This window comes from Hetaerina americana, unplaced genomic scaffold, assembly GCF_022747635.1.
Source record: "Hetaerina americana unplaced genomic scaffold, ioHetAmer1.1.p SCAF_104, whole genome shotgun sequence".
Classification (NCBI taxonomy): Eukaryota; Metazoa; Arthropoda; class Insecta; order Odonata; family Calopterygidae; genus Hetaerina; species Hetaerina americana.
The window spans coordinates 767019-788721 of NW_027286115.1; the positions used below are offsets into that span (position 1 = coordinate 767019).

A 21703-nucleotide genomic window follows, 5' to 3' on the forward strand; every position below is an offset into this window, starting at 1 on the left:
CTATGTTATTCCACAAATTTAGTTCATTAACCGAGGAGTGTGTGTATGGTGAGTGTTGGCACTAGTTTAAAGGACGCAAAGGATACATTGTACTTCTAACAACCAGCATAAGCAAAGATACGCCTTCAAACCAACCTATATAACAACTCTTCACCCACGCTAGTGTAGTTCCAGAGGTGTAAGCTATGGGCGCACAATAAGTCAATATTTGATCTTTCCACTGTTTATGCATCATATAATAATTTAAGTACGATGAAGCTAAGTCATTAAAAAGTGCAGAATCTCAAAGATCTTCTATTTGATATACCGATAACATAATCTCTTATCACACATCCTTGATCTACAGAATGGCAACCCAATTAGTCTTCTAGTTTCTTATGAAGAATATGAATAATGATGAGTAGAAATATTAAAATCAGCACTTCCTAAACAGTGTTAACATAGGTGTATAGGTATGGTTTTAATTTGCAGTAGCCTTCTTTCTGATTTCGTGCATGTAATTCACCGAAATTAAACAACATATAACTTGTTTGTGATTACCAAGTTAACCGATCTTAAAAAAATATCCATATTTCATTTGAGGTAATGAAGAGAACTTAATAAATTGTATTTATAATCTCTGTTAGAAGTTCTAAAACCGCACGCGATCAAAAATACATTCCCTAAAGGGTTGAACTTTTTAAATATTTAATCAAATTAGGGAAAATGGGTAATTTTGAAGTCGGATTCCTTGTGATGGACATATCTCGTCGGCATATCCGAAAATTTGGAAAAATATCTGGAATAGCTTCTTCCGCAAAAATATTTTAAATCTTCATCAGAGTAATTATGCGGTATAAAAAGGAATTGGAAAATGTTTCAGTTCCTGAGGAGCCTACAGGTAGTCACGTTATTTATGATTGTTCTTCGATACGTACAGCAATATTCAGAAAACTTTCACATTTCTCTATCTTCATTTATCTATTTCTTAGTTATTATAATGAGGCATGACGTTCGCCGGTGGGCTCGCCCGTGTTGCGTGGTAGGCTTCTTCTAAATTTCACGCCCTCATTATAACGTCTGTTGTGCGAAGAGAGACAGTCGACTTCTTACGACTCGATTGCAGTAGCCTTTTTAACAACGCACAAAAAAGCCGGTATATTTCTAAATTCATCGCCTATGATAGAATGAACATTTTAGTTTGTAATGTTTATCCCCAAATAATGAATAACCATTAAAAACTAACGATTGGTTTAACACGTAGCTGCCATAATCAAGGCCCCCTTAATAAGTGATTTTTTCATTCTTTGATAAAAAGATTCCACCAAGTTTATCTATTCATTATATTCCCTGAATTTTTATGAAATAATAAAATAAATGAGACCATTCGAAGCTTTAACCGTCGAATAAAGACGAAATGTAGGAAATAGATTTTCATTTAATGAATTTAAGGATTCATCCTTGTAACCCGAAAATATTAAAGCCGTATTGAGACTTTCGAAAAATTAAATATTGACGAGAAAATATGATTCATCAGAGATAAATTGCTCCCATCTAAGAAAGCAGTATATTCGATAAAATTAGCTTGCACGTTTAAACGACGTGAGTGGAAGAATCCTTTTATTATAGTATGAAAACCTGTCTCCAAAGTTGACCATTCTGTAGCCTAAAAATCAATGTAACATTACTACATTGATTATCAACTATACAACTTTGTCCTTAAAACATCTGCCATTTGAGTACTTTCATGATGATCAAGGAAAGGATGGATTGGTGTAAAGGGGATATAAGGCTATAAGTACGTTTCAATACAAATTTGCATTGCTTCAAATGTGTATTTAAACTGATTTCGGTAAATAAAATGGAACGGATAGGTGAAATTCTCGACTCATTTGAATGAGACATAATAATACTCTTCACTGGAGCGTCGTCAATTAGAGGGTACTATCGAAGGGGTACTTGCAAAGTACTATGCAAATGAAAAAATAAAAAAAAATGTCGGTGAACGGGTACCCACCTCCTGCTTGTTGAAGTCTATGTTCGTCCGGACCGTCCGATGGTACAGTGGCTGCAAGGGCCGGGCGTTGTTCCCCAGGGGAGCTTTCGTATTATTCTCCGGGCCCTGCATCAACTTCCTGAGTGCGTAAAGCTGCAGGAGAAAGCAAAATACATTAATGGTGTGCATGCGAGAGAGAGAGAGAGAGAAAATCGAGAGTCATTAGGAAATGACGTTCTGTGGAGACATTGCCGTTAATGAGAGCAACAAGGAAAGCTAAACAGAACAATGCTCATGTTTCTATCACTTAACCAGATGAGTATGGTTACATATTTTTAACAATGATATCAAATTACAACGCTTGCTTTAATTACATGGCAAAGATATTAAAACGGTTTTGTGACATGCGTTTTCCATGAAATCTGTTTTACAAGGTGGGCTATAAACTCATCGTCCGTCAAGTATCATACATTTTGATAATAAATCATATGCATTGATATTTAAATTAATTTAATGATAAATAACAAATGAAACAAATTTTTCTCGTAAAATCTGCAAACGAATTATAATTTTATTCTAATATTGCAATAATTCACTTCTTTTATATTAATAATTCGTATATTGTAGTAATTATGCGCTCACATTGTCTTAATTAATACAAAATACGAATTCCGTGAATAAATTAGTAAGATAAAGTGATTTAGAGATAGATCTTAAGAATTTAGTTCACTATGAAGCATTCAGAAATTTCGGGAGATCACAATTTCTCAAACATATTGCTTTTAAATTGTGTTACAAGTATATTACACGGCATTACTAATAAGCGCACTATAATGCATGAATTGCTACTGCCATACTGCTACTCTTATATTCATAACTTATTAATAACATTACTAGCGACAGTTAACAATTGATAACAGATATTATAGCGATGAGCTACATTGGTATCAGCATTGGCCAACTTAATTTATCCAAGTAGCCATTTATCCCTCTACGGTCACTGTAATGACCTCGGATAAAGCTAAAATGTAATCACTGCTGACCTCGCTTCACATTGTCGTGGCTTGCATATGGCATACGAGGTCAAAGTTAAAGGGAATTTGATAAATCAACGATAATGGCAAAGACATGTTTTCATAAGCATGAGTTTAAAGCAACAGATATAAATGATGTCTGAGCCTTAAATAAGCAAGAAGGCGATAGCGATTAGTATTAAGGTTGCCCACCGTTGAAGGTAGGCATTAGATTGACACAGCTTAGGCACACCTATATTTCATAGCCTCGTTTAAAAAGACACACCAAAACACCTCACACTGCAATAAACCCTTTCTCAATTCCTCGTACTCCCTCCCCCCTTCATTCCATTCAACGTGTCTATCCTTTTCCTACCCCTTCTTTGTTTGCCTAATATTCTCCCTTCTAGCACAGTCGTCTACATTCAATTCCAATTCAAAATCCTCCGCATCCATCTTTACTGCCTCTTTTGGATTTCTCTCACCAATCTCCTCTCCTCCCCATCACGCCTAGTAGTCCTTCCTCGTTTGGTTTTCTTTCTATCCACTTCAATTTTCCCATCCTTCTCCACACTCCCATTTCAATAGCATCTCGTTTTGTCTCATTGAACAAGCTACTACGTTGCAGAAAACTGCGAGACAAAACATGTAATTTACATGCCAAAGCTTTCAATAATTCTCCCTTCACATATTTTTGGAAAGTCCCCGTCGCTTAGCCAACTCCACCTTGTGACATCGTCTTTGCCTTCATGCAATTCTTCTTCTTAAGTCCCTACTAATTTGACCATCCTGTCCAAAACACTTCGAAGGTTGGTAAAGTGTTCCATCCCATCTAGGCTTGGCCCTCATGTTTTCACATTTATCTAAGCTTTCCTCTTTCTTGAATACCCCGTAACCTTTGCTTTACGATAACGATACGTAATAACAATATTTGAGGCAGACTGTTTCAGTCGTATTTCATATATTTCTTATCACGGAGCAGATTTTAAGCCCATTGTAGCGCGAAGTGGAGGATTTCAGCCCGCTTCAATGGTGGAGAATAACGGAGGTCCGAAACGTATTCACATTATTTTTTTCCTATAGCTAACTGAAAACGTCATTTATAAAAAAAATTATTTTCAGTCATTTTGATGCGATTTCGGGTTATCAAAAGAACAGGGAAGGTGACAGCTGGTTGAACAAGTGCCAATTAACTCGCCCTAATTAATCTGAGTAATGCCAACTGTATCAATGCAGCTGGAGATGGGACTCTCCGGCATTCTGCTGTTAGGGTGCTATTGCATATGATGGAAACACGAACCAAACGGTGGCATATATAATAATTATAATGTGGTTACAGCTGTCACCGAAAGAGATCGATGTAGCGATGGGGATAGTGGTCCATCCAGACCTCTACTTGAACTTTGGCCATTCCAGGTCTCCCTCGTCACCATTTCCATTTTAGCGGAGGCTACGTCATATGACGATACATATCGGTAATACTTATATCAATATGTTTTCATATCTACCAGGAAGATATGTAGTAATTCAAGAGTCGATATGTGGACTGCTGACATTTATCTTAAATATGAAGATAACGCCGGTGTGCACAATACAGGATGAGAATGCTAACATTGGACTCCTTAACATGTTTGCATCTTATAAGTAATTTTTTTACCACTTGAAAAAGAGTTACTTTCACGATATATTACGAAAAAGATAGAAACGCATGATTGAAAAGAAAGTCAGCCAAATTAAAGTAAATATGATTTTTCATAGCAAATGTCGGAATAGCTCATTTTAAGAATGTTTTCTCATTCGAACCAGCACTTCACTACTTTGGATTATGACAGAAGGAACAGAAATGTACCGTAACCTCTAACCATATTTAGCTGTAAAAGGTACGTACAGAATTCAAAAATATACAATTAGCTAAAGAAAAAAATAGTTCTGCCACTGCCATCGATTCTACCTAAAACTATGTGTGGACTTTCCGTGATATACTGGATGCACAAAGAGGAGGAGGTAATTCGATAAAATTTTACGTGACGCCTATGGTAATAATATCCTTACATTGAGTGATATTAAAACCGATAGTTAATATAGACGGAATTATCGATGCTGAAGATATAGAAGAGAAAACTTACATGGAATTCTGTCACATGACCTCATGCGACTTGAAGGGAAGTTTTACTCTATACATAAATTTCGTCTGATTACAGGATTTCTCTCAACCGAGAATATTAAAAATTTATTTAATTATTCCCTTTTAATAATTTGTTGTAGAATGCACTTTAAAATGAAAAAAGAGCTACTCAAGTAGATACAATGACGTTTCGCTGAAATTTAGTTGACCAATGTTCACTTTAACTTATCTAGTTCTGAATAGCTATTTTGATACACAGTCTAACCTGTCTTGGATACCTAAATACATTTACCTATATATTTTCGAAATTTGATTACCTATAATACATCTCTTGTTTTTCACGGCTATTCCTCAAGAAATGTTTGGTTTATTTTGCTTTAATTATTGCAGTTACGATTGTTTTCAGATGATTTTTAAATTGACTCGCAACTTTGAGAAACGGGCACCGGACGCTCCCGACAATTCTCAACACGTGATCACTATCGCGATCTCGATATTTCTATTATATGGGCAGCCTTAACTGGAAAATAAATGACACGCATCCGCACATAATAGTTGATACCTAATCACGTAAAATGATTGAAGCCAAACTGCCAGAATAGTATGTTTTTTGCTCAAACGATACTCATTTCTCAACACCAATTTGAAGATTTACCGTCAAAACCAACGAATATGGATTCCTTGTAACACTTAACGTCTTAGGGAGAAAACTTAAGGTATGAATTCTGCCAACATTTAAAGAGAGATCCGAAGCCAAGGTTAATGAACGAGCAGGAAGTGACTCAAGTTAGGAAACTAATGCGGCGGATACGAGTGTATTGTTTAGTGGTTTCCCGAGTGAAAAAGGCTAAGGGTGTTAATCAAAGGATCATCGTTGGAGCCCAAATTTATTAAGTGCTCTTTCTGGTTTAGCGCGGCTTGAAATATGAAGCTGAGGTAAGCAATTAAAGTTTCGATAAATGAGTAAACTGGTCAAAGATGCCTTGGAATATCAAGCTAGGATTTGATCGTAATATTTGCAAATGAAATTTATGGCTGGCCCCAGAGAGAGTTGACAAAATTCAGTGAGAATTGGTTTATATGGCTTCAATTGTCTTGAGAAATGGAAATATTTTCCGAGATGAATGTTTTTACACATAATTGGCTCCAAACTCTTGAGAGTCTGCTAATGATTAAATAGCACAAATGTAGAGCTAGGTTAAGGTTATTATAACCATTCTCAATGCATTTTCTTATTGATAAAAATAAATTCAATTACGTTATGGTAATGAATAGTAAGTTATTACTTGATATTAATGAAGAACTCTTATTTTTGCATATTGTGAAATAATGTTAGCGTTATTCACATGAGGATTTAATATTGAGCTAAATCATAAAGTAATTAGTCCATGAAATTTTAATATTTTTTGGTACAATGGCTGGCAAAGGCTTATATAGGTTGCTCATATTAAAATATACCTTTGTGAGGAAATTCCTAACTTCACTTTTATTAGATTTGTGAAAAATATAACTCATATCATGTATTTCCTTCAGTAAATTTCTATTTTCCCACTTATTTGAATCCTTAAAAAGATAAAGTTATTGTGAGGTCAAAGCGTCACGACAAAGAGGTTTATAGGCTTACAATAGGTGCAACTGATCGTAATATTTGTGTAGGAAAATATTATTCACATGATGTAGAAATTGCTCTGCTACACCAAGGCAGTTTACATTACCATTCATCTTAAAAATACAATTTTGGGTAGACAAACAATACTGTAAAAACTATGCATGATTTGAGAAGGCAGTAGTTTGCACCTCTACGTAACAAAAATGCAAATGAACAAAGTCAACCATCACTATTACAAGGATTGCTGGTAGAAAATCATTAAAAACTTTTTGCAATGAAATTTTTTCAAAGTGGTTTTTAAGGGAGTCGAATAAAATATGCTGATTATAAATATTTTCGTAGGTTGTATGATTTATGAACCAATGAAAAAATAATATAACTGAGCAGCATATGTTTATATGCATTTATAAATTATTTATTGCGCTGTGATCGCGCAAAATAGGTCCCTTTGGTATACTGCCCGAGAGAACGCTCGTATATGCATACATTTCATCTAAACAAATGAATGTAAATTAAGGGATGCATAATACATATATCTCTAGAGAGATTGCCTATCCAAGTAATCAACCATGACAACCAAAAAACATTGACATAGGAGATAGCGTCGATGGCAGGTTTCTTGAGTGAGCCGTAAAGAATGGATTAAAAATTTTTTTTACGAGTACGGTAGGGTGGAATGGTTCCGAAATTTTGAAAATTAATAAAAACATGCATATTTATAGAACTAAAATTTTGGAGATGTTTATTTGAAGAAGGGAGACGGATAAATAAAGATGAGCGAAATGGAAGTAAGGAGGCGTTTGGAATATTTGATCTGAAGTGTTACAAATTAAAATTCAAGGGAGAATTTTATTTGTAAATGTTTTCGGAGCAGATATTGGGCGGACACCAGGACTTTTTATGCCCCTAAATTTAATATATAGTATGTTCACGAAATAAACTCGCAAAAATAAACTTATTTCCGATTCTCCCTATTTTCAATTATAAAACTGAAAACGATGTCCGTATTCAATCAGAATGTAAAAATTGAAATAGGCAATAGGAAAGGGAACCGATAGACTTTGAGGGATTGATGTTGGGAGAAATTCAATGACTGAAGGAATAGTGGATGAAGCTAACGGGCTAAGGAATGTCTCATGACGTCATGAAAGATAGGAAATGTTGGATGAGCAATTTAGAGGAAGGAAGAGAACTGGCAGTTCGGACGACATGCATATGGAATAGAAAGTGCACGACTATTTTTGTAAAATTCAAGTTCTTTAGACAGATACTATAATACTGAAATAGTTTACAGTATCCATCCTTTGAAAATTCGAAGTAGTCATCGTTTTACTTTTTATGGCACGCGATAAAAACCGAGGTTAATTGAGTCAGTAAGGGTTAGATGAGTATTTGGGACTTATTAGATGATAGTTATTAATTGTAATAGAGTTAGGATTTTCAGAGAATGGATAAAGGATCGCAGCAGAGGAAACTGGCATTGGCACCAGGGTACTCTTGATGAGATAGTAATAATAATATTAATAATTTGGCCCATTCGATATGAATAGGGCAATTTATTTTTTCAATTTTTTGGGGTACCTTATTTTTAAACACTCAATACTATTTCGTATATTTTTACAAAATACAAAACATGAGTTACATGCCCTTTCTTTACGTCACTATCCTTGTCCCACTTTATCTTTTGCTGATACATTTATGCAATATTTTCCTAATCGGTTCCTCATGCAGATATCTCACAATTTGTTGGACGTTATGCATATATCCGAGATATGTCTTAACGAGATGCACCAAAACTTCACATTCAACGGACGGTGTACTCTTTTGAAAGAGCATTCCAAATGGCACGCACCCAAGTTGTGATCGGGATACCTCCGCCGGAATTCAACCTCGGTATGGGGTAGTCCACGGTGCGCTAGCCACCGCATCAGTTCAATCCGCCTTTCTTCTGTGTCGCGGTGTTCTGTGACATGCTGATCGGGGCTACGAATAATAGCAGTGCTTAGTGGTTCCAACATAACCATGCTTGAATCGGTAGACTAAGGTTTCAAGGTAATAGTTTCACTTTCTATTTTACCACATTAGAGGATGAAGGTGCGAATGAAGGAGGCACAGGATGCAAAACCGGATGCGGAAAATCAGGAAATTTCAACCAGCCGCGCGATTATCAGTTGGTCGTGCGTTGGGGAACCGACGACATCTACGTAACTAAGAGCGAAGGAGGATGGCAGTGTCTCACTTTAAAAGCAGAGACATAACCAAACGGAATGCCCACAGTCTAACTGGTGCCTATTCAATCCTCTCCACCCCAAAAGTTCCCCCTCCCCCCCTGTCGTTAGGAACCACGGCCCCGCTGACAGGACGGGGATGACTGGGGGAGGAAAGGGGATCTTTTTCCAATTTATTTAGATTTTTAGATTGCCTGGTCGCGTTCGCGCCGCCCTTAAATTCAATGGTTCTGTCACTCCCTCTCCCGCTGAACGACCCCGACGACTAACATTCTCATTTTCGCGCGACTACATTACAAAGTCCTCCCCTCCCCCGCTCCCACCTCTTCCCCGCCTTCCTTCCTTCGGGCCGCCCTCTTCCCTCCCAATCCCCCCCGCCCAAGAGAGGAGTCGTCTCTTCTCTTGAAGGATGAGGGGTGGGGGGTGGTAGTGCGGGCGACGCCTTCGAAGGGGCGCCCAGATTACCAAAGCAAACGGCGGGAAGAGAGGGGGTGCATTACCTCGGCGCACTTTTTCTTTGTTTTCCGAGTGTGGGGTGGTGCGGGAGGGAAAGGGAGAAGCCCCTTGGGGTGGGAGGGGGGACGGGGGAGGAGGGAGGGGGGTTGCGGGAAGATGAGGAGAGGGAGGGGAAAAGAAGGAAAGAACGCAACCCCATTTCCTCTAAATTATCTTCGCTTCCGCCTTTTTGAACTTTCAGTTTTCTCTGAATCCAGCTCCCTCTCTTTCTCTTTCCCTCTCTCTCTCTCATTCTTTCACAGTGCCCCCTTCCCTTTCCCGGGCCCCGCATCATAAATTGCCTCCCCTTATCCAACCGCCCTTCCCACACCCCTCATCACTGAACCATCCCCTACCAAAGACCTCCATTAAAGGTTCCCTCCGCCCCCCGCAGGCCATTATCTCTCCTCCTCGTCCCCTTTCCTGTTTCTTCCCTCAAATTCCCCCTCCGACCCCCATCTTCATCCCCCCCTCGTCGCCACCCCTAGGGACCAACAGCAGGGCGTCCCGTGTTCGGCAATGGTGTCGCCTCCAAATTCTCTCGCGGCGTCCGTCGTGGGTAACGCCGACGAGGAGGATCCCCACGCCCGATTCCTTTCTTTCTCCCTCTTGTTTCCTTCTCACTCCTCGTGTTCTCCATTGCCAATTAATTTACCCCGCCCGAAGACCAGAGGGCTTATACCAGGAGAAATATTTTTGCTGAATCACTGCTGCGATTGCAGTGTTCTACATCTACATCATACCCCGCAAACCGCCGCAAGGGCGTGTGGCGGGGAGTTTTAGGTCACCAACCGTAAAAAGGAAAAATACCACATATAAATACACACAGTGTTGCTGCGAACCTCTTCTTCCTACAGGAATCTACCGGCCGAGGAGGTTTTTAATGCAAACTTCTTACCGCTATACTTCTAAGCTCCACTTCTCATGAAGTTTTCATGAAATCCCACGTTACACTTAAATATTCTTCATATCCACGACTTTTCTACTTGTTTTCATTGCTGTCAAAAATGTTTAATCTATTTATTTATCCCTTTATCACGCTTATCGAGCATTCTCCCGTACATGGGTCAGGCGATTTGAGAGATTTGAATCTTCATCCGAAGAAAGACATTTAATTATTTCGCAATCACAGCATTTGAATACTATGCCACGTAATTGTCAGAGGGAATATATGCGCTCGTATTTGATAGCCATAAACATTCCATCGTATTTAAAGACAACCGTATCGTTTTTCTCTGAATTCTTCGATTTTCTCCTCTTTTCCTACCATACTCAATAGTTCATTTTTCGTTTCCCTTTCCGTCCATTTCATTTTATCCGAATCAGTTTAAATTAATGCATCGGGGAACCTGTGGAAGACTACATCTATCCATTGTGTGGATTTATTTGCTTAAAATCATTTATAAATAGAAACTGATCACAAAAATGCTAACGCGATACGTATTCAAAAATTGACTCATTATGAAAGGTTTTAATTTAACTATTATTTTTTTAACCTTTAGAAATGTTTTTCTAAAGGAGGTATATCAATATAAAATTAATTTGAGGAATATATGATGGCAATTATGGAATAAAGATTCTTGCAAACGACGGTAATATGATACAAAAGCAAAGTGATGAAAATAAAATGGACAAAATATACGCATAACGAATAAAGAGGTATGCCAAAGCGTGAGAGAATGGAGGATACGGAGATAAACATGTGGAAATCTAATTACTCACACTCTGGGACGGAATTTTACAGATCAACATTAATTAAAAAGAGTCAGGAGGGAAGAATTAATTCGGAAAATCAAGGACGAAATAGGTGATGCCATGGAAACGACGAAACGGAAATCTTAACAGATAACAGCACAGTTTGGAAAGTTGGTACGAATTAATGACAGGATTATTAGGATATTATTCACATGGTGGAGACGATCTTATGATTGGCGATATGAATGTTACTGACGAAAAGAACTATGTAGACAATTTAGGTGATATTTCAAAAGCTCACAAATAATTATCCATATGACTACGAAAATGACCTTCCAATTGCAAATTGCCAATGAGTAATTAGTAAGATTTTTTAAATACTGTGGATATAGTAGATAAGATCGCTTTTACATAATGTATCGAATGTTAACCACCACCTTAATATTTGGCAGCTAATTCAATAGTCTTGCGTATAGTTTGTAAAATCTCATCTCGAATGTAACATTAATTTTTACATGCAAGAGATTTTCATTAAAAAAGAGAAAATACAGTTCTCGTTGAATATTGGAAATCATCAGTCGTGATCTGACGATTTCAAACATTCGGAAATGGAATCGGAAATATTGGAACACTTCCGTATTTCGTTTACTGTGAAGTTTTTATACTAGATCTACATTTTTCATACAGCTCGTACAGATCTACATCAATTAATTCCAAGGATCTCGTCCCTCACCTTGTGTTTGAGATCTATATACACTGTTGGAGGTTCAGCGTTGTGTCGCATTTCCTACCTGTGTCATTGGAGAAGGAGACCGCATGCACTTTCACTAACTTTTGCATGCACTTTCACTGACCTCGTTGGTTTGTTGTCAAAACTCTTCCGCATGACCTCATTAGAATGCCTTTAAAAAATATAGTCCTCTTTACAGCATTGTTTGTTCTGCCTTTTATTTTTTTAAGATTTCCCTTCCATCCCCCGTCTCTCTCTGTCTCTCTTCCATCCCTCCTACCACTTGGAGCGTTGGGTCACATTCCCCACCTGTTTCCTTGGGGAAGAGACCGTTTTATGTTGCATGTCCATATGGTAGTGGAATTTCGCCTTCCTACTTTTCTAATCGCACGTTATTGGATCAATTTCTTACTGCGTTCTAAGGTGCCATTATTTGTTAGATGATAGTATATGTATTTGCATGTGTGTAGAATGAAAGGACTTTTGCATGAGTGTATATACCACTGTGGGTATGGTTTTGCATGGATGTTTTGATTTTACAGCTTGTTGTGCTCCATTTTTTGGGATGGTGACCTAACATCCCCCGCCACATGCCCTTGCGGGGTATTATGTAGATGTAGATGAGACCATTGTATGTTGGGCCACTACGGGTGTAGGTTTGCAAAAGTATTTTGATTTTGCATGTGGTTGTATTCTCTTTTACGGGTGGTGACCTAACACCCCCCGCTACACACCCTGGCGGCAGCTTGCGGGGTATTATCTAAATGTAAAGTGAGTGCTGTAAAAGTAGAAATGAGGGTAACTCCAATGGCTAAAGCAAACGATGGAAAATTGCGAGACGCGGGTCCGAATTCTTATCAAGGCGAATAGTTTTTACATTGTTAAGTTATTCATTCATTTGAATTAACATAAGCGGGTGACTCAGCTAAATTAACTGCCGAGATATTACCCATAGTTTACATCAAATGCAGTTTTTAATTCTAGTCTTAAGAAATGATGATTTGAATTGTTTCACCACACTCCCATTCTTTCATTACGTGCGACTCTTATCGTATTCCATATGATCTCGATTTAATTTTCAATCAAAAGAGTGTCTGAGGGCATTGCTGACGCAATGGGCGCACAATATGCACGCATAACACCAAAGAGCCAATCAAATTAGAACTACTTTTGGATAATTTTATAGCTGTCAAAATCCTTTTAGGAATAATTCACCAAGCCAAAGTGGTGTATGTCCAAAGCTTTTCCATTTTCTAGTCCTTTTCACCGTTTAATGGCTAATTCTTAAATTAACGGGCGCAAAATGCTTCGTATTTTGGCGGTTCCACTATAACTTTGAAAATTATTAGCTTAGCAAGGACACCTTTAAAATTCAATTAAGATAAATGTCGTGCGTGTTTTCCAACAAATATGCTGCTTAATCAGCGACAATCAGAGATAACTACAAACGAAAAAACCTAACCTTTGGTTTTAGGCATGCGTAACATTTTATTTTACAGATTTCAATATAGTCAACCAGTTGGAATGGTAAAATAACACGAGAAGAATTATTTTAACCTAAACGGAATTAAAGCTCAGTTTTTTGTATTAAAAAAATTGGGGAACGAATGGAAGGGAGTTTAAAATCGAGAGAGTTCAGCGACCTTCACGATACAATAGGAAGGAGTGAGAATTTGAAATATATGTTAAAGGTATCAGTATTCCGAAGTTTGCGATTCACTTAAATGTAGAGGGTCAGTATGGCATGTATGACATAACTCGTTGAGAAAGGTCCTGAAAACGAGAAGGATATCAAAACTGAACAAATATATTTTCCTCTATCAAACCTTAAAATTTTGGTAACGACGAATTTTGGGAAATAAAAATTATGAACATTGAACAGCGATGACTTTGAATTGAAATAAAATGAGGCAGACTGTGCAAATATGAGTGGGAGAGTAAGAAAAATTGCACGGAAGAATGAAAGCGTGAACATATGGAATTTAAGCACGTAAGTACAAAGGTGTGTTCGCACCAGAAATTTGCAAAAAATGCATCAGTATCGCATAGAAAGTAGCAGAGAAATTAAAATCCGAATAAAACAATCTAAAAATCATGTAATTGATGGTTTCCGGCGTAACTTTATGGCATCGATTCATATAGGAAATGAAAAAATAGTACCTTTGTGATTCCATCGAAACATTTTTATTACGAGACAACCCGGGTTTCGACCTTCAATGTCATCTTCTTACCTGTATATGACATTGAGCGCTGAAACCCGGGTCGTCTCGTAAAAATATTTTTCCAGTGGAATCACAAAGTTACTATTTTTCATTTCCTAAAAATCATACATTGTAATGTTCCTGCTGGATTAATTTCCGTTTACATATAATGAGCATTGAACACATCCGAAAGAATATTCAAGAATACAAACCAGCGGTGAAAAATACGAGCTTTTTAATTCACTTGCGAAATATAGAGTAAGGAAATGGATGAGGAATGATGCAGCCGCGATACTCATCTTGTTCTCCGTCACCGAATTCTGTCACCTAGTTCTTCCGCGTTGAGAGAATCGCGTATTTCAACGGTGTTTATCTCCCGGCGAAAAAAATGAAGCACGCATATAATAAGCGCATGTGATGTGTTTGGCTCACGGTCATGAGCGGCGCACTCGCGATATGGCGTTCTCGTCCGACCATCGAGACTGCTTGCGAGGTTCGCGAAAAGACGGGAGAAGAGGGCTCGAGTCATTTCATACCAATGGGCACGGTGGAAGTAGAATATTAACATGCACTGCGAATCCGTGCGTGTCCGAATAGGCTCACCCGACCGAACCGCTGCGTTTCTATTCCCCCCCCACCCAACCCCCCCGTCTATTTATGCAACTCGGAATGAATCAGGATAATTAACCGTTATCACGCTAGTGGCTCTGCTTTGATTCGCAAAACGAATTAATTCCGCTGCGCTTTTGCCTCTCCTTCTCTCTCTCCCCCACTATATATCCTCCCTCTCTTGTTCTTCCCCTTCATCTCCATTCCCTCTCGTCTCCAACGACGCGTCACGTCACCAGGGGTGAGGGAGGGAGGGTAAGAGGGGGTAAAAAATGAAAAATTATTTATAAAAAAAAGAGAAGTTTGTCGCTCAGAAAGGTGGAAAATGTTTGCTCGGCAACCGATATTGAATGAAATAGAATGTTTTGACGTGCAACAGCATTCGCCGGAGCGAAGGTTCCGCGATTTTTTTTATTTAAAGTGACGCCGTGTAATAAATGGAGAGGGAGGAGGGATGGGGTGATGATGGGGGGTGGGGTGGGAAAGGTTGCGACGGGAGAGGGTGGAAGGGTGGGGAAGGGTTGGCAGAAGGAGAGGGTTGAGGGGGAGGGATGCGAAACAGACCGTGAAACTTGACTGAACGCGCGGAGTTGGGGCAAGAGGGGGGAGAGGGAGGGAGAGAAAGGGCAGGGCACCCACAAGTGCATGAGTGGGACAGATGAGCGAATCAATGGTCACTAACTAAAATGTCCCTTTGCCTTTTGCTGAAATATTCAAGCTGCAGCAGTATTAATATTCATGCGCCCCCCCCCCACGCCAATCCCCACTTCAGACGAGCTTTGAGACGGACGGGAGAGAGGGTGCGAGCCCAAAGGCGATTTTCATTTCATTATTCAAGGAATTCCCAAAGATTTTCCAAAACGAGCTGCTAATTTTTTAACATTTTTTTTCCATGACGCCCATCTTTGTCTCTCCTCTCCGATGCATTTGCAATGGATCATCCGGAATGCCAAAATACGGGTAAAATAGTAATGGACAGCGATTGGATCACCGGGCGTGAATACACACGGCCATTTGACTCGCAAAGCTGAACTCCTAATTCGCCTCATCCTTCTCTCCCTCCCTCCTGCCCGACAATGGATGATGGCGAAATGAGCGATTTATTAAAGGTTAAAAAAATATATATATATCATCCGTCCCAGTCAACTTTTTGCGCGCGCGTCCGAATGACACGGAATTCCGACCAAGTCGACATGTTTTTCCGTCACGTGAACGCATGCAAATATTCGTGAAGATTTTGGGCTTGCCAGAGTCCTCTCGACGTTTGCATGTGGCCTGCCTGTCAAAACTTGGATAACCAGAAGTTTCCTCGTGACTGGTAGGCACTGTCGCACAAAACCGTAAACACGCGAGAGGAGGTGAGGGGGGGAGGGAAGAAAGGGGGGGAGGAGTTCACGTAAACCTATACCGGGAACACATGTAGGATTGATATAAAACTCTACATTCACGTTTTGGTGCGCATAACGAAGAGCCAGTGTGGAAACCGAAAGATGGAAAACCAAGTCCATAACTTCTAATTATGATTACACGTGACCTATCAGCAGCATCGTCACCATAAACAGCCTTTAAACACGATGAATCTTAGTAGGAGTCACTTTTCAGCAGTTAAAAAGCCGATTACAGCACGCTGTTTAACTCGCGTTGACATACCACTAGAACAGGTCTCCACACTTCCGCTTCTCAAAAAACACTGGATGAATGTTATGACCTCAAACCTGCATATGCGTGTTGAGGGAGAATGTTACTTCCACATGCCACCTGGAGTGCTTTTGAAGGTCAATTTGTTTGTGGTCTACAAGCATGTGTGCATTAGTTTTCAGCCAACCCTCGTATATCTAAAACTTGATTGAACAGGCAAAAGTCTGGTAGGGCAATGACAGGGCTGTAGGGTGGCCAAGGCAGAGTTGCCACGTTGTGCCGGGCCAGTTAGTCCGTTAGGGCAGGGTGCACTGAGTACTCTCGGCACCATTTTCACACACTTTTTTCTCATGCCCATGTTTTTGGTCACAAGTCTACGCACATCACTTTTAGGTATGCCAAGTTTATCAGAAACATTCCAAAACTTAATCTGCGATCCCTGAACAACAAAGCCTCCACTCTTGCAAGACGTTCCTCACTATTTGAGGTCGAATGGCGTCCTGAACGTTCGACGTCTTCAACATCTTCTCGACTCTCCCGAAACAATTTGCGCCACTCAAAAACACCCGATCTGTCCATGGCGTTATCATCATAGAGTATATTATGAGTCCCTTTCCCGGTTTTGCCCAGTTTCACGCAAAACTTGATGGCGTAGCGCTGTTCCAAATACCGGTTCATGACGGAGTTAACGAGGTCACATTATAGAGGTTTCGCAAACGAATGATCTACACTCTGCAAAGATTGGGATCCATCTGCCACCGGTTTCCATCCTTTCCTGGGAGTTCCCTCTCTCGAACCCAGCCAGAGAAACCGCCGCCCGTCCGTCTGTCTATCCAGAAAAAGTCATACTACTTTTCGGATAAACCTTGTAGGTGATATTACATTGGGGAAAGCTAACAAAATTCCAATGAAAATATGGATAAAATATTCTTAATGGGTTAAGCTTTCATTTTTTAGATATTCCTTTAGAAAAAACGTGCAAATTCTCCATCCTTTTCATATTTATGAAGCTATTCCTCGATAAAAGGCATGAAACTGTCATCATACATATATTTTAATAAATGTTTTTATATGATGACTATCTATAGGTAGAAAGCTTCAGATTTTCTGGCGCATTGAGGAAATTTGGTCATCGAGTATGAAGTTGAAACGGATTACTCGATTAAAGACCTTTTACAAGGATGTGTTCGAAGGGTTGATGACCCAGGAGTGAGAGACGTTGAGAGGAACCGCATCTCTAGCCCAGGTGACATTGTCACCGGGGCTAGTGTCAAAAGTGCTAAATGCCGAAGGTTACACACCTCCAGGGAAGAAGAAATAAGTATATCTGCTAGATCTGAAAAAGCAATGCAGACAGGCGTAAGAGCTTTCCTTCAGTTTTTTCCCTTCCAAATTTATTTCTGCAAATTTTCGGCTTCATAAAATCATTCTTAAATCTCATTTTCGTCAGAGCAATTATACCAATAGGTAAGTTGAAAATTTACCAAAAACAGATTATTTACTCCATTAAAAGCTTTATGGTCGCGATGCCAGCTTTATTTTGCTGGACAATTTTTCATAAATAAATCGCAATTAACTTGAATTGTTGTTTTGATGCCGTCTACGTATTGGTTAAAACAAAATTATTCAAAATATGAAGGGCTTAAAAAATTAGTATGTAATGATAAGTGTTGTACTTTTCGTTTTTGCAAAACGTTAATTACCTTCCCTCATTACCTTTGAGGATATTAGTGATTATTACACTGATATCGTCTAATTTTTCATCGTGCAATTAAAAATTGAGCTTTGACTAAATTAAAGCGGGCATTCGTCGATGTTTTTCTCAGTTAAATTTTAAGGGAACTGTTGGTTATCAGCCGTAAAAGAATCATTACGAATGTATTATAATTAAATAAGACAAAAGCACAATTTTAGTAATTAAATCGAACATTCATCAATTAAACATAATTTAGCAAATAATGAATAATGGTTTACTTAGAACAACTTTACATTCATTAACGACGGTGTGACAAATATCACAATACGACATCTAGATTATTCTATTTCTTAATTTACCTTTCAATGATATAATTAAACGTAAGAATACAGTAAAATTATTTTCATATTACCGTGTGTTGAAAAATATTGCAACGATTTCCATTTGAAGTGCCAAAATAAAGCCAATAAAAAGAGTATATATGCACTCTTTTCGTTGGCTTCATATTGGTATATCGCTAGAAACTCGCCTTTATGATCCATCCAGGTATTTTAGGATTTAAGATTAAAGCCCTAAGCATCTAGTTGATTCAGTGAGTTTGAATACAAATAGAATTTTATGTGCCATTTGATTTTTGGTGGTCAATTATTTGCTATTGTGCCATATGAAATTGAGAAAATTGACGTCACTGCTTTAGGAACTAGGTTTAATCATATATATAACACAATATTATTTGCAAAACTGTATAAATGTATAGTTTGGTTTCAAAATATTATTTTTAACTCCACCATTAAAAATTAAACATAGCATGATGGTCGAGTAGACTATCGATTACAGGGTAAATTATTGTGGCCGGAGAGTGCTGGGTTCGAAGCCCGGTTGATTCCTTAGGTTGAAATTTTATGAATAGTGAAAATTCATCAATAAATGTAAGGAAAAGAATGGTATGGTAGCCCTTAACCAGAGTGCTTGAATTTTGCACGTCGTATAGATCTTCATTTTGGTCTCACAGCCTCGACTACCACGAACTATGGTATCTTCAAAAAGTTGGATTGATCGCGTGCAGCGCAGAGGAACTAGATTTGTAAAACACTGTTACGACAAACTTAGTAGCGTATACAAATTATTAGAGAATCTAGGCTGGGAAATACTCACGGAGCGAATGTTAAATTAGGGATTAGATCTCTTGCATAAATTGGAAGGATGTCTACTTGGTGATAGCGTTGAAGATGTATGAATAGCCCACCGTGCTACGGTAGGGGAGATCATGTAATTACAATTAGAGAGATAAAGTGTAGAACAGATAGATTTAAGATGCCATTCTTCCCAAGAACGATAACCGATCAAATTTTTGTATTGTGAGTTAAAAGTAGCCTGGCGTATTACCACTTCCTGCCACACATCCTAACGGTGACTTGCAGGGTACTATATAAATATGAATAAAAAATCAATCATCGGGTTGATAATTTGACCTTAATTGAACGCTGTATCAATTCGAGGTATTCAACATATATAAGGTTGATTTTGGTCGGATCTTGAGAACACATTAAGCTAGAACTTCTTTTTGTTTCATTCGCGACTTCTGGCGGACTTGACTCTGTCTAAAAAGCCCACTCCCTTCCTCCCTCTACCCCGCTTACCTAACGTTATCCCTTCTATCATCGCCTTTGACACCCCAAATACCTTTTAATATATCCTCCATTCATTCTGTCAGCCTCTTTCGGATTTCCCCCAGCAGCTTCCTATCTTCACTCAAGATATTTAAAATTCCTTCAATTGCCTTCCTCTCTGTCATTCATATTTTCTCCATTCTTTTTCATATCCACATCTCAAAAGCCTCCAAACTACGCTCAAGTGCAGTCATAGTCTTCAAAGGTTTTCAATTCACGAACTAGTTTTACTAATTTTAATGTAATACAGCTCATGTGACTTTCTTTGGATAAATACGCTTAACGATCATGATTACGCCAATAAACATAACATACATTACGTTATTGCGCGATGACGCTACTAAACTACGCATATCCAAACGGGGGGAAGTGGCACAACTACTGCAAGGGAAACGATATCAAATTTATGCACACCTCTAAATAATAGAAACATTATTTGACTAATCCGTGACAAGGATTTTGATTCTTGAGGAAAATGACTTAAATGACTTGATCTTGCTACTCGTAAAACCCGAGGATGAAAATAAAGAGAGAACTTCATTATGGAAATCGTACAACCTTAATAGCAATGTGATGATAATTACTCTCCAATGAATATACACAAAACATTAAATAATACATACCGTCCTGTTTAAATTTTGATTGAGAAAATGTAAAGAATAAATATCGAAGCCAATAAATAATGAATAACCCAGAAGTACGGAAAAAAGAGATTATAATGGAAAAGATGAGCGATGCTATGGGCACAAAAAGTGTTAATGTTAGAATGCCAGAGAAACAGACTTTTTATTTTCAATCAAATGGTAACAAAAGAATCCGAATTTTTGATTTTTTTGAAAGAGTTAGTTGATATTGAGTACGAGTATGTGCAATGAAAGAAAAGAGAGATTTGTCTAAGTTGTCATAAATGGAAATGTCTAAATGTGTATCTCTCTCCACATTGTAGTGCGACTACATCTACGTGTTACCCTTCATACCACCGCTAGGATGTGTGCCAGGAGTTGATGCAACGCTGTCATGAAGCATTATACTTTAAGTTTTCTTTTAACTGTTAGTTACAATGAATATGTGAAATAATTCAAATTATGTAGAAAATGCTACATGTGGGAAACTACAGGTATATGCAACACGTTAACAAAGCGTGAGATACTTCGGGACCGTAACCGTTAAGATCTTAGGGACGAGTTTACCGGAGATCTTTCGCATCGCCAAATTTTCAGATATAATGGTGTGTACTGTCATTTAACCAATGCCAATACGATCTGAAATCATGCGCGAACTTAACCGACGGTCTGAGTTTAGCACTTCACGCCCACAGATGGGAAAAATTGTTGCCGATACTTTTTATACAAAACTTGTATTTCGCAGAGCGTTTCCCTGCTCCCACGTCCTCTTGCGCTATTTTAGTATGTCCTGAAATTTCCCGTGATGTTAAGTAAAAATGATGCAATTCAATGAATGGAAGAACAGGATAAAAGTCATTAATATGAATTTGGACGCGAGGCATCTTGAGCCTCTCAGACAGTTTCCCTCGTGAAATTGGATAGAAGAAAGAAAATATGCCAACTGGCGAGGAGGGGACGAAAGAAAAGAAGAATCAATGGGTTTAAAAAATCCTCTTTGCCATAATCGAAACTCTATTGATACATAAAAGGAAGACAGGTGTCATCTTTGTGTGGACATACAAATACCGAGCGTGTCGCACCATATGTAGGGGACCAAGAGAGACGCTGACGGAAATGTCAAACCTCGTCTCAAAATATCAATTAAGAGTAAGGGACACTGGTGCAGAAACTTGAATATTTTCGAGGGAATACAAAAAGTCTTAGTCCTGTAATGTACAATGATTTCATTGAATTTTATCGTAAGCAAATGCAATAACGGAAGTGGAAAGAGTCGATGGGTCCGAAGTTTTCCCAGTATTGACGGACGTCGATGCTACCGATGGTGTGGTGGTGGAATTTCGCCTTCTAACTTTTCAAATTCTAGCTTGCACGTTGTTGGATACATTTTTTACTG

General features: G+C 38.5%; 1 protein-coding gene across 1 annotated transcript in view; it reads right to left on the bottom strand.

The window, feature by feature from the left end:
* The window catches only part of CARPA (Carbonic anhydrase-related protein A), a 331334-nt gene that overhangs the window by 41247 nt on the left and 268384 nt on the right, over positions 1-21703 (bottom strand). Inside the window, exon 7 of the mRNA XM_071599084.1 lies at positions 1997-2128. Within this exon, the coding sequence (XP_071455185.1) occupies positions 1997-2128 (132 nt within the window). The remainder of the gene's footprint in view (positions 1-1996; positions 2129-21703) is intronic.